The 12,110-nt window shown below is 39.6% G+C and overlaps 1 protein-coding gene across 3 annotated transcripts in view; it reads left to right on the forward strand.

Annotated features, from left to right (window-relative positions):
* The window catches only part of KCNN2 (potassium calcium-activated channel subfamily N member 2), a 432,831-nt gene that overhangs the window by 388,771 nt on the left and 31,950 nt on the right, over window positions 1–12,110 (forward strand). For all 3 annotated transcript variants that reach the window (XM_047778437.1, XM_047778439.1, XM_047778438.1), the window contains one exon: window positions 10,121–10,262. In XM_047778437.1, the coding sequence (XP_047634393.1) occupies window positions 10,121–10,262 (142 nt within the window). The remainder of the gene's footprint in view (window positions 1–10,120; window positions 10,263–12,110) is intronic.

The following is a 12,110-nucleotide window of genomic DNA, read 5'->3' on the forward strand; positions in this document are numbered from 1 at the left end:
ATGATTTTTATTTTTTTCCATTATAGCTGGTTTACAGTGTTCTGTCAATTTTCTACCGTATAGCAAGGTGACCCGGTCACACATACATATATACATTCTTTTTTCTCACATTATCATGATCTATCATAAGTGACTAGATGTAGTTCCCAGTGCTATGCAGTAGGATCTGATTGCTTATCCATTCCAAAGGCAATAGTTTACATCTCTTAACCCAGAATTCCCAGTCCATCCCACTCCCTCCCCCTCCCCCTTGGCAACCACAAGTCTGTTATCCATGTCCATGATTTTCTTTTCTGTGGAAAGGTTCATTTGTTTTTTTAACCTAGATAGATAATTGTCAAATAATTATATGGGAGTGAGATCTAAGATTGTTAGCTTATTGACAGAGAAGTCATTTCTCAACTCATTCCTAATATAAATGAAAAAATATAAATGAATAATAGAGAGTCAGACAACAAAACATTCTGTCATCTTTTCAGGAAAGCACTAGGAATGTAATTCTCCAAATATCCCTCATTTTTCCTTTAGGGACATTGAGGTTTATTTCATAGGAAGTATATGCTCTTGAACAGAACATACCCAATGATCCCTACCTGGAAAACCAATCTTCTATATCCATATTGTAATGAAGTTCTCATGAGCCAAGGTAAACACATAGAAAGAAATCAGACACTTTACAGAACTGCACACACACACACACACACAAGCAAAGAGGAAACAGAGGAAGAGGGAACGTGGAGGCGGGAAGAGGAGAGGGGAAGAGATAGAAGTGTTTAGCTTTTTAATTTTTCAAAATTAACAGAAGGGGAGTTCTCTTGTGGGTCAGCAGGTTAAGGATTTGGCCTTGTCATTACACCTGCTCAGGTCACTGCTGTGGGCTGGATTTGATCCCATGCTTGGGAATTTCCAAATGCCACAGGTGCAGCCAAAAAAGAAAAAAAAAATTAACAGAAGAGAGGAAAAAATTCCAAATGTGCAAGGTTAAAGGAGCAAGATAAAGTCAGATTAGAAAAGTCACCTTGGTTTTTTAGAGTTAACAAAGAATTATACAATTAATAAAAATTGAAGCTGGCTCATACCTAAATGAAAGTTGGGTGGCTTTTTCCTGGGCCTGTCTCTGCTGCTTTTCTGTGGATACTTACTGGTTTTGAAGGAAGTCTATATTGGGATCCCCAAAGTCCTAAAACCTTGTTAGCGTTTTCCAGATAGAGAGAAAAGTAGAAGTACCAGGAAATGACTAGAAAAGTCACATAGATTGGGACAGTTCAGATTCTCTGACCTAAAGGGACTCTGTAAATTATTTAAGAATAGTTTTATACATGTAATTACAGTGTTTTCACCTTATAGCAACTAGTAAAGGGTTTAGACCTACTAGATTTTACATTATATTTGAATTTAAAACGGTAATTTTAGGTGTCACTGTTAATATTATTAGTCCCTTAATGGCATTACTTCTAATCCATTATATACATTTTTTTCTTGATCTGCCTTTACCTCTCATGGTCTCATTTATTACAACTTGCATATTACCTTCATTCCTTGCAGTGTTTTTTTTTTAAGCTTCTCATGAATGATTACTATTTTGTGTTTATCTGTGTGTTCCCAGTACCTCCCTAAGTTCCTTTATAAATGGATAACATGTTTTTGAATGAGAACTTCTGAAATAAAGCTAATAGTTGGTTCTCAGCCTTGAGGACACATTAAAATCACAGGGGGAAAACTTTAAAAAAAAAATCCTTGTCTTGCCCCTGCCCCAGAGTTCTTAGTTTAGTTGGTTGAGGATGGGGCTTTGCATAGGTAGTTGATAATGCTTCCCAGGTGATTCTAATATGTGGCTACAGGTGAGCATCTTTGATATGGATCAGTGGCAAATAAGAGACACATGTCACCTCCTTGCTGAGCCATTTGTCACTCAGCACATTTCTTCCTTTGGACCTCAATATGTTCTCTCATTGGACTTATGTGTATATTTACATAGTTTGATTGAATCATATATTTTATTTACTTCTACTTTGAGTCAAAACTACCTCCACATATTTGGAGTTTGGAGGGAGATAAATTTATTCTTCTCACTTCTCTGCATCATATCAGCTCCATTACTGACATAAAGCAGGTCTCGATACCTCCACTTGACCTATAGCCCAGTAGGCTGCCTGGTGTTCTGATAACTCACTACTGAGTTAGGTGGGGTCACAGGTGCATCCTCATGCTCTGGAGGGCTTTACCCCTGCCCTGGTAAGTGTACCACTTGGAGAATCTAACACGCCTGCTCTGTGGGCAAGTAGCAGAGAGAACCTGAACTACTCCTGTTGAGTTCCTCCTCCCAGATTTTCCACCCCTCCGCAGTACAAATCTGGGAAAAGTGCATTGCCTCCCTCAGTTCCTCATAGGCACACACAAGGTAAAATAATTAAATCATTTTAGAGGCAACCATTTTTAATGGTTACTGGTGATCTATTTTCCCATCTGAAACTTTTGAAGAGTTTTTGTTTATTCCTAGTATTTTAAAATTTATAATGATCTCCCTTGCCACAAGTTTTTTGTTGTTCTTTATGCAACTACTCAGTAGAACCTTCCTTTAGAGATGCCTGCCTTCCAGTTTTTGTGAAAAAGTGAAGAAATAAAAGAGCATCTTCATTTCTTTCCTTTCACTTCTCTATGTTTTCCTTCTGGAAAGTTAGTTGTTAGATCTTCTGTGTTCTCTGAGAATGCACCTTTTTTGATCTCCCTCTTCCCTTTTCTCCTCGCCTTTTTGTTCTACTTTTTCAGAGATTTCTGCCAATTTATATCCTAATTGTATTATGATTATTTTTTCACAATAATTTTTTAATGTTCCCTTTTTTTATTCTTTACTTGCACTTCTTTGTAGCATCCTGTTCCTGTTTTGTGGATGCTCTGTTTTCCCTTAGGTTCTTCATGATGTAACTTAGAGAGTTTGGCAGTCCCACACCCCATCATTCTATGTTGTCTCAAAATTACTCTTTTTCCTCCCTCCTCTCTTATTTTTCTTTTGTCTTTTCTTCTTTATCCTTTCCTTTCCCTTTCCATTTTTGTCTGTATCTTTTTATAGAAAGTATACTTCAAATGCCCACTGATCATTTGCTATTTTTTGTGTTCAGGAGTGGGAACTGGAAGCTCTGTGTGGGGAGAGGAGTTTTATTTGCTAAAAATCAGTGTAGGGTGGGTAAGAGAAAAGCTGCATTTTTCATTAGACAATCTTTGCTGTTAGTACATGAATGTCTTTTCATGGAAAACATTCGTTTTCTCTAGAGAAAAAAATATTCTTTTTCTGTATTTGTGAGTTCTAAAATAACATCAAAAAAAGGAAACCAGGACTTCTGTTGTTCAGTTTGGAAACCTGAATTTAATCCCCTTGTTTTCAGCCCCAAAGATCTTTCCTGACCTTAGCTAGACCCTGAGTCAGAATCTCTAGTCTTTCACCAGAGAACAATCTCTTTCTCCTGTTAGATGTCTGGTAGAACTGGGCATGGAGGCACCTGGGCATCTCTCGTTCCATATACATAGACATTTTCAATTCTCCTGTTTTCAGCCTTGGATCTTACTGCGTCATTGCATGACACTTGGTTTCTCCAAGTTGTGGCCTTCTGTGGGTTTTATGACAATCTGTGCCTTTCATTGGGGGTATTTAGGCTATTTATATTTAATGTGGTTACAGACATGCTTGGGTAAGTCTGTCCTCTGGCTGGCTGTTTATTTTCCTTTTGTCCCATCTGTTCTTTGTTCCTTCTTCCTATATACGCCTCCTCTTGGGTTATTTAGTTTTTATTATGTCTTATTATTCCATCTTATATCCTTCACTGGGTTATCAGTTATTACTCTTTGATGTATTATTATAGTGGTTGCTTTGGAGCTTATAGTGTACCTAGGAATACTGTACTATAGGTATACTATAGTATATTTACACTAGGTATACTTAGGTGTACTATAACTATACTGTCACAATCTTCACCTGACACTGTACCACTTAGTACAGGTGATACTGTACCACGTTACACATAATATGTTTACTTCTCCAACCTTGAAGTTTTGCATACATGTACTGAATAATCAAGGAGACGTCTCTGTAGACCTCTAGAGCTCTCTCTGTGAAGATCCTTCCTCTCTGATTTTTGCCCCTGTGAACCTCCCTGGGTTCCCAGCTCTGTCCTCAACGTGGGAGATCTCTGATCTCTTCCTGGTTTCCTTCCCTGGGCTATATTCTGGAGACTCTTTTAAAGCATTAAGCTGGGTCAGTTGTATGACTTTAGTTGTTTATCATCTCTTAGGAATCACTGCTCTTTTTTACTGAGTGATCTATGTCTGGTTAATTATTGTTTCAAATATTCCTGTCCAGTTTGGTAGTTGTTTCAGGAAGAAGCATAAATCCAGTCCTTTCTTGTTCCATCTTGTCTGGAAAAAGAATTCTCCATGTACTTTTGTTTGTATAGAATATGTTATTTTTCATTCTCTGATTTCTCTCTTTCTTAACATCATTTTAGTGGTATTTCAGGAGAGAAAGGTAGATATAGAAGAGAGAATTGATGGTAGATTGATCACATGCATTTAAGTCTTAATAATACTTTTCACTTTAAAACTAAGGCTAACATTTGAGGTCAGAGCTGGAAATGAACCATTTTTGCCATTCATAGTGTTAATACTATGTTTAACAGAAGAGGATTAATGAACATAGTTTCTCAGCTGTAAAGTCCATTGTTGAATTATTTCCACAAGTATAAAAATAACTTATAAGTTGCATACAGATCATGGAACATAATATGACAAGTCTGATTCATGTTGATTGATGGGGAAGCCTCATTTCAGTTCCTTTTCGTATCTCTGTATATTCAGTGGGGAAGGCCTAGCATGTGACCAAGGGCAAGTCAGTTTGAGAAAAAAAGTTTTTATTGTCATATTAATTAAATAATCACCAATTCCCTGCTATATTCTTCTAAGCAAAGATAAAACAATGAGTAAGTCATAATCTTTTTCCGCAGATTCTTTATAATTTAGATTCTAGGGGCATGTTTGATGAGCAAAGTACACATTATATGTCTTATGACCTATGTTGACATTGACTGATGGCATGAGGGAGATCTACAAGAGGCTTCTAGGATACAGAGAAAGCACCTGTGGTCCAGCCTGGAGTCCCATGGTAAAAAAAAAAAAAAAAAATAGCTATGTGGTCTGGAAAAGTAGGGCTATGAGGAGATTCTCAAAGTACTTATCAGACCTAGGAAGGTAGAGTAGGGTGGTTTTTAGGCAGCAGCAAATGGACTCATAGAGACAGAGCTGGGAAAGAGGACATCCTAACTGCCAGCCATTGCTATGGCCAGAGTTTCTGTTGCTTATTGAAAGGTGTTGAGGGAGAGGCAGGAATGATGGGCAAAGCTGCCTCATTGAGAGGGAAGAATTCAGTAATCCCCTTGGAGAGACCACCCTGGTGAGTTTGAACAAATACTGTGAAAAGCTGTCATATTTGTGATTTAAGAAATAGTGATAGACCCACAGTCAGGAATGAAGAAATAAATAGAAACAAACAAACAAACAAAAGGAACATTTTACTTCTTTTAAAACTTTGGAAGCTGATCGCTAAATCTTTAAGTCTCCGGAGCACACAGTGATGTAAAAGAAGTCCTCTCTCCAAACCCTAAAGTCCATATTTTAAAACCTTAAGATCATCAGGCATTCCTTGTACTAGTTTTAATCTTACTGAATATATTTTTAATCAAATAAGCATTCATATTGGCTAGCATTTGAAATTTGCCATATGAGTCATTTCTTCATGTCTTTCCTAGACTATTTTTCTGTGGGGAGAAGAAGGTTCGAACTGTTTGAGTATATTTGTGAAATGAGCTTTTTTTATAAGAAGTGTTTTGAGGACTTCCCATTGTGCCTAAGTGGTTACGGACCCGACATTGTCTCTCTGAAGATGCGGGTTTGATCCCTAGCCTCACTCAGTGGATTCAGTGTTGCTGTGGCTATGGCATAGGCCCCGTCTGCAGTTCCAATTCAGTTCCTGGCCTGGGAACTTCCATATGCCACAGGTATGGCCATTAAAAAAAGGAGAGAGAGAAGTGCTTTGAAATTTTTTAACCATTTAAATTGTATATATTAATCATTCATAATGGTGTGAATCTGGTATAAAACCAAAACCTGGCAGTATTCTGAGCGATAATATTGTCCTGTTGCTATGTCTAATATATGTCTCTAGTGCCAAGAAAGAAATCTTATTTATCCTAATATTATCTCTCTAATATGGTCCCTAATTACCTTCCTCTTCTTGACTATTTGCAACTAAATATGCCTGAACATAACATAAACATTAGTATGAAATGTTATTTTTCCATTCTGAGCTATTTTTCAGGCAGATTTATTATTTCATAAGCAAACAAGATAATGTACCATTGAATCCCAAGCCCTATTACCAACTCCTGGAAAGATATTTAACTTTTTCTTGGCTGTGCTTGCAGCACATGGAAATTTCTGGGCCAAGGATCAAATCTGGCCCACAACAGCAGTCTGAGCCACTTCAATGACAATACCAGATCCTTAACCAATTGTGCCACCAGGGAACTCCCAAGATTTTTTTTTCCCCTTTTTCTTTTATTTTTTTGCTTTTTAGAGCCATACCTGCAACATATGGAAGTTCTTAGGCTAGGGGTTTTATCGGAGCTGTAGCTGCTGGCCTGTACCCCAGCCATGGCAATGCCAGATCTTAGTCGCATCTCAGCTCGTGGCAATGCCAGATCCTTAACCCACTGAGTGAGGCCAGGGATTGAACCCGCATCCTCATGGATTCTAGTTAGGTTCTCAACCCTCTGAGCACAATGGGAACTCCTCCAAGATATTCATTTCTAATTAGGCCCTTAAATACAGGAGTGCAGTGTCTGATCCAATATAATGTTCACAGAATACAACAGACGTTGACTCAATGATGTAATGGGATAATACTTGAAGCGTCTGGCAGAGTTGGATGAGGACGGGAGACATTTGTGTATTTAACACTTGTATATGCGTTAAAGGTAAACAACTGAAGGGGAGTCAGCTTGCTTACGTGGCCCAGTGAATGCTTTTCATTGTAACTTTCAAAGTCATTTATTTACTGCTCCAAACTTTAAAAAACAGATCAAGAACACTTTAGGAAGAACACATTATAAAGACTTTCACCTTTACCAAAGCTGTGGAGGTTGTCCTGTGGACACCAGCAGTGAAGGTGCCCCTTAAAGACCTTTGCTGATGATATGAAATCTCAGATTCCTTTTGGCAGTTGCCCTGCCAAAGGAGTGACACGTGCCTAGCAAATGTGTTCTGGTCACTCACAATGTGGCAATAACTTGAGGATGTCCCTTGGACACGGTCACATTTTCTAAGTGGCTAGTAATTGAGGACATTTGGTTGCTGTAGAGGGGGTGGAGAGTATAGCTGTTTCAGCTAAAAAGGTTGTCCATGTCTTAGAACATGAATGTAAAATGAGAAAATGCAAGTCAAGCGCGGACACAGTGTGAGTGCTCAACAAATGTTTCACATGCATCAGGGAATCAGGGCTCGTCTGTGTACAAGATCTTTGTGTAAATCATGCTTTATTAAGAAGAAACTTTGTCTCACAATTAAAAATTGACTAGGACCAGAAGCTTTTGCCTCCCTTCTCTTGTGTAGCTCACACCCACATGAGGGTAACGTATTCCCTTGTTTCAAGAGATGGCTTGACAAGGGCTATTCATAGAGAGCCGTGATATCATGAGTGGGTTATCATTTGCAGCTTATATTCAAAGTAAAAACTACATCCTCCCATGGAAGCCTCATCACCCCAGCATTCCAGGCTCCCCAGGCAGTCCATAGACCCTTGGAGCTCTTGTTGTAGTTGAGCCCCAGTGTGGATTGTATTCCCCTCCTCCTAGGTACACATTATTTAACAGAGTTCCTCAGGAAAAATGCACTCATCGTCTTCCTGAAAAGCTAGGAATATACCTTTTGATTTTTAATTGAAGTATAGTTGATTTACGATGCTGTGCTAAATTAAGATGTACAGCAAAGTGATTCAGTTATGCATACATATATATATTCTTCTTCAGACTAGTTCCCTGTGTTATGAAATAGGTCCTTATCATTTATCTATTTTTATATAGTAAAGTGTATCTGTTAATCCCGAACTCCTAATTTGTGCCTCCCCCACCCCATCCTTTGGTAACCATAAGTTTGTTTTTTGTCTGAGTCTGTTTCTGTTTTGTAAATAAGTTCATTTGTATCATTTTTTTGAGTCCACATATAAGTGATATATGGTGCTTGTCTTTCTCTTTCTGATTTACCTCACTTAGAATGAGAATCTCAGTATCCATCCATGTGGCTGCAAATGGCATTATTTCCTTCTTTTTATGGCTGAGTAACATGAGGAACACATCTTGGCCTCCCTTTTGGCACTCACAGCCTCTCCACCCAACTGTCCTAGAAAGAGGAGCCTCTGTATCTAAGTCATGGTGGCAGTTCCCTGAGGCAGGATGGGGTAGGTTGCAACCTTTCCACCACCAGAGCCTTACAGGGATTCCCCTCAATAAGGGCTGGCTGCCTATGTGCATGCCTTTCCCTTTTCTTTCACAAGATACGGTAATGTCGTCACACCTCCTTACTCTGAGGTTCCACTCACTCCAGCCAGGGATTTACCTTTCCCTAGACACAGGTAGCAAGAAATAGCATTTCTTCACTTTTCTCTTCTTTGGAAGAAAACAAAGGTAGAAAAGTGATGAGCGTAAGTCTTCCTGTATCCAAAGACAGAGGTAAGATCCATGGTCTCTACATTATTGCAGAGGAAAGCTTGTACTCTATGAAGTTTGTGCACTTTGGGCTCTAGATGCAGAAGCCTTGACATGAAATGAAGAAGAGGAAAAAAATGCTCAGAGAATGTAATGGCCCAGTGAAGTTTGTATATAGGATCAGTGCTGGGGCTTGGGTCACAGAGCAGCCTCTTTGCCTCAAAGCTTTGGCTACATAGTTAAGTAGTTGAGTTGAAAGGCAGGGCTGAGTGAATGCAAGCTAGGGAATTATCAGCATGCTTTGGAGAGCAAACAATAAGGAAAGGAAAGGCAGCCTCAGTGGTATCTGAAAACTGGGAAGAAAGGGTGGTCCTTAACAGAAGTTGGGTAAAAAGCAAAGAATGCCTCTGGTGGAGAGAGAGAGTTTGATATGACTGCGAGGGAGACCCAAGGAGAGCCACTCTGCCCCATGACTACACAGAGCACGCATCCAGGGCAAGTCCCTCTAGGTTGACAACTCGTATGGCCTGCATGGTAAATAGCAGTACCTCATGATGGGTCAAGGTTACAGTTTAATACTGATAATTCAAGCAAAACATTATAGGATACTGTTTCTGATTTTGAATCCTCCTTCTCATTAGAAAAACTTGATAGTTTATAGAGAAATCAGTATAAATTACAACCCCTCCCTCTTTTTGACTATAAACTCTTGGTGTGTAATTGATGAGGCTCTAACTTTTATTAAGCTCCAGTTCTGGAAGTGGACTGTGCAATCAAAGATACATTTTCCATCTTCTAGCAGGACAGCTAGAAGGACCTGCAGGTAGACAGTGACAATACAGTCCTGTGATAGAGGACTCACAGGGTAATGAGGGAGCCCCAGAGAGGGGCTGGGATAAAAATAGAGAAAAGAGGCTTCCAGCTGAATTGATTTTGAAGAATGACTAAGAGTTGGTCCATTAAGGAAATAAAGGTAGCAGAGGGAACACCACAGCTCCTTCTGGTTCAAAGGTGAGGAGGGAGATCAGGTCACTGCATATTATCCCACAAGTTGGGCACATCAGTGAGCATCAAGGAAGGATGTGACGTGAGCAAAGCCAGAGCAGAATTCAAAGATAAATGTGTGTTAATCCCCTTGCACTGGCGAGAAACACAATTTTCACATTTTACAGTTTCTTTTTGATTATTTTTAAAGTTGAAGAAATTCTGATGTCTTTCAGATTGCTTAGGCAGGACCTCAATTTCATTTATAAGGGTGAGCTTTGCAAACCTCTAAATAGAGCCCTTTACAGTAAATTTACTAGATTCAATCAAACTGCTCTTGGGAGCCTTGCTCTAATTATAAAGGACTGGCTTTGTTTGCTATTTTTCAGGTACCATGATCAACAGGATGTTACAAGCAACTTCCTTGGAGCAATGTGGTTGATATCCATAACTTTTCTCTCCATTGGTTATGGTGACATGGTACCCAACACATACTGTGGGAAAGGAGTCTGTTTGCTCACTGGAATTATGGTAAGTGTCTTTTTGCTTTCCATCTCTTTTATGAACACTCATGAAGGTACTTACACCATTCTATCCATACACATAAGTCATTGTAAGCTACTGGATTTCCCAATAGCAGGAGGGCAGCATAAATAATTTACTTCTCTGTTGGGAGAGAACATCAACCATCCTAATTCTTGTCATCATGATGCTCTATTGAGGACTAGTGCTGCTGGATTGTTCTTTGTGTGCCATGTGCTAATTTGATGAGCACATCTGATCTTAGCAGCTTTGGCTTCAAAGTCAGGATAGTCTTTATTTAGGTCTGGGTTTTGCCATTTCCTGCTAGCCTGGTAAACTTGAGTGAAATCCTCTTCTCCAAATTATCTTTTCCTCCTCCGTACCCTGTGGACCATAACAGCTATCTTGAAATGTGTTGAACAGTTGAAGAATTACATTTTTTTTCAATTATATAATTAGGTAATATTTACCATTTTTACAAACATCTGTTGAGTGCCAGTTATGGCACTGACCTAGCAACTGGAAATATAGTAAAGAGGAAAAAAAAAAAAAAAGGATTTTTCTCTGTTCTGCCTTCATGGAGCTTACAAGGGAGTACCTACATTTTAAAACAATTAACAAGTGATTGTTAATTACATTTGTGACACGTATATGAGGAAGTAAGGCCTTCTGATCATATTTGGGAGCTGAGGGGGAGGGATGGGATCTATTCCTAGAAATAAATCCTAGAAAGTTGACTTTTAAACTGAGGTGGAAAGGCCAGGTAACCAAGCAAAGTGGGAGGAAAGAAGGACATTCTAGGGAGAGGAAATGATTTATTTGAAGAGAGTAAGAAAAATAGGGACCTGGAATGTGGGTGCAAGGCCACTGGGCCAGGAGTGACAGAGTCAAGTGGGAAAGTGGTGTGAGGCTGGGGCTGGGAGGACCCCATGGAACTCTTGAGTGTGGTTTGCTTCCTGTGATGGTGTGCCCCTCTTCTGGGACCCCTAGCAGGCTCGGACACAGCCCTCACCCCTTACTCACTACCATGTGGCTGGGATGGGTGTGTACCCTGTGTCTTAACTGTATGAAATGGAAGGCTAGCAAGTTGTCTAAAATCAATGTATTATCATATGGTGTGAACTTTGAAATGTCTAAGCCAGAGGTAGTTTCCTCTAGATGCACCAGTTTTAATGACCTAGGTTCTCTTCATTCCTTATCTGCTTTTTATAGCTGGGTTATAGCAAAGAGCAGTACCCCAATGCTGGTTTGGTTTCTGACCTTGGAAGGATGTGAACGAGTACTGGAAGCTCCTTAGGCAGGAAATTCCCAGAATGCCTGATGTTAGGCATCACTTCCCAGTGCCTCTGCTGTGTCCGCCCCCACGTTGGCAGGAGAAAGACAGGCTCTCCATGGGAGGCCCTTGGGATGGTGGCCAGGGCAGCGTGTACCCTTGTAGCAGCTGCCTCGGAAGATTGTTCCAAGAGTCAGAACCAGCTGGAAGGACTGAGTGCCCATGACATACATAGAGAGGGAACATTCTTCTCCCCCTTAGTAGAACTGATCTGGGATAAGGGAGCTGGATGTGAAAATAAAATCTGGGGGCCAATTTTAAGGGTACCACTAGCAACAAGATGACCATTTGTGGAAAATATAATCAGTCAAGGGGTCATAATTTAACCTTGCTGGTTTGTAAAAGAAAAACAGAGTTTTCTGAATTTTAGTGATTTTTTTTTCATTGCAATTGGTATGGTCCTTTATATTTAATATTGGATCACTTTTTCCTCAAAAGATAGCATTTTATTATATAGCAGAATGCTTTGGGAGATAAAATTTGCATGGGTGTATTTTTGGAGGGCCCATAACAAGCCCGCAAGG

This window comes from Phacochoerus africanus, chromosome 4, assembly GCF_016906955.1.
Source record: "Phacochoerus africanus isolate WHEZ1 chromosome 4, ROS_Pafr_v1, whole genome shotgun sequence".
Taxonomy (NCBI): Eukaryota; Metazoa; Chordata; class Mammalia; order Artiodactyla; family Suidae; genus Phacochoerus; species Phacochoerus africanus.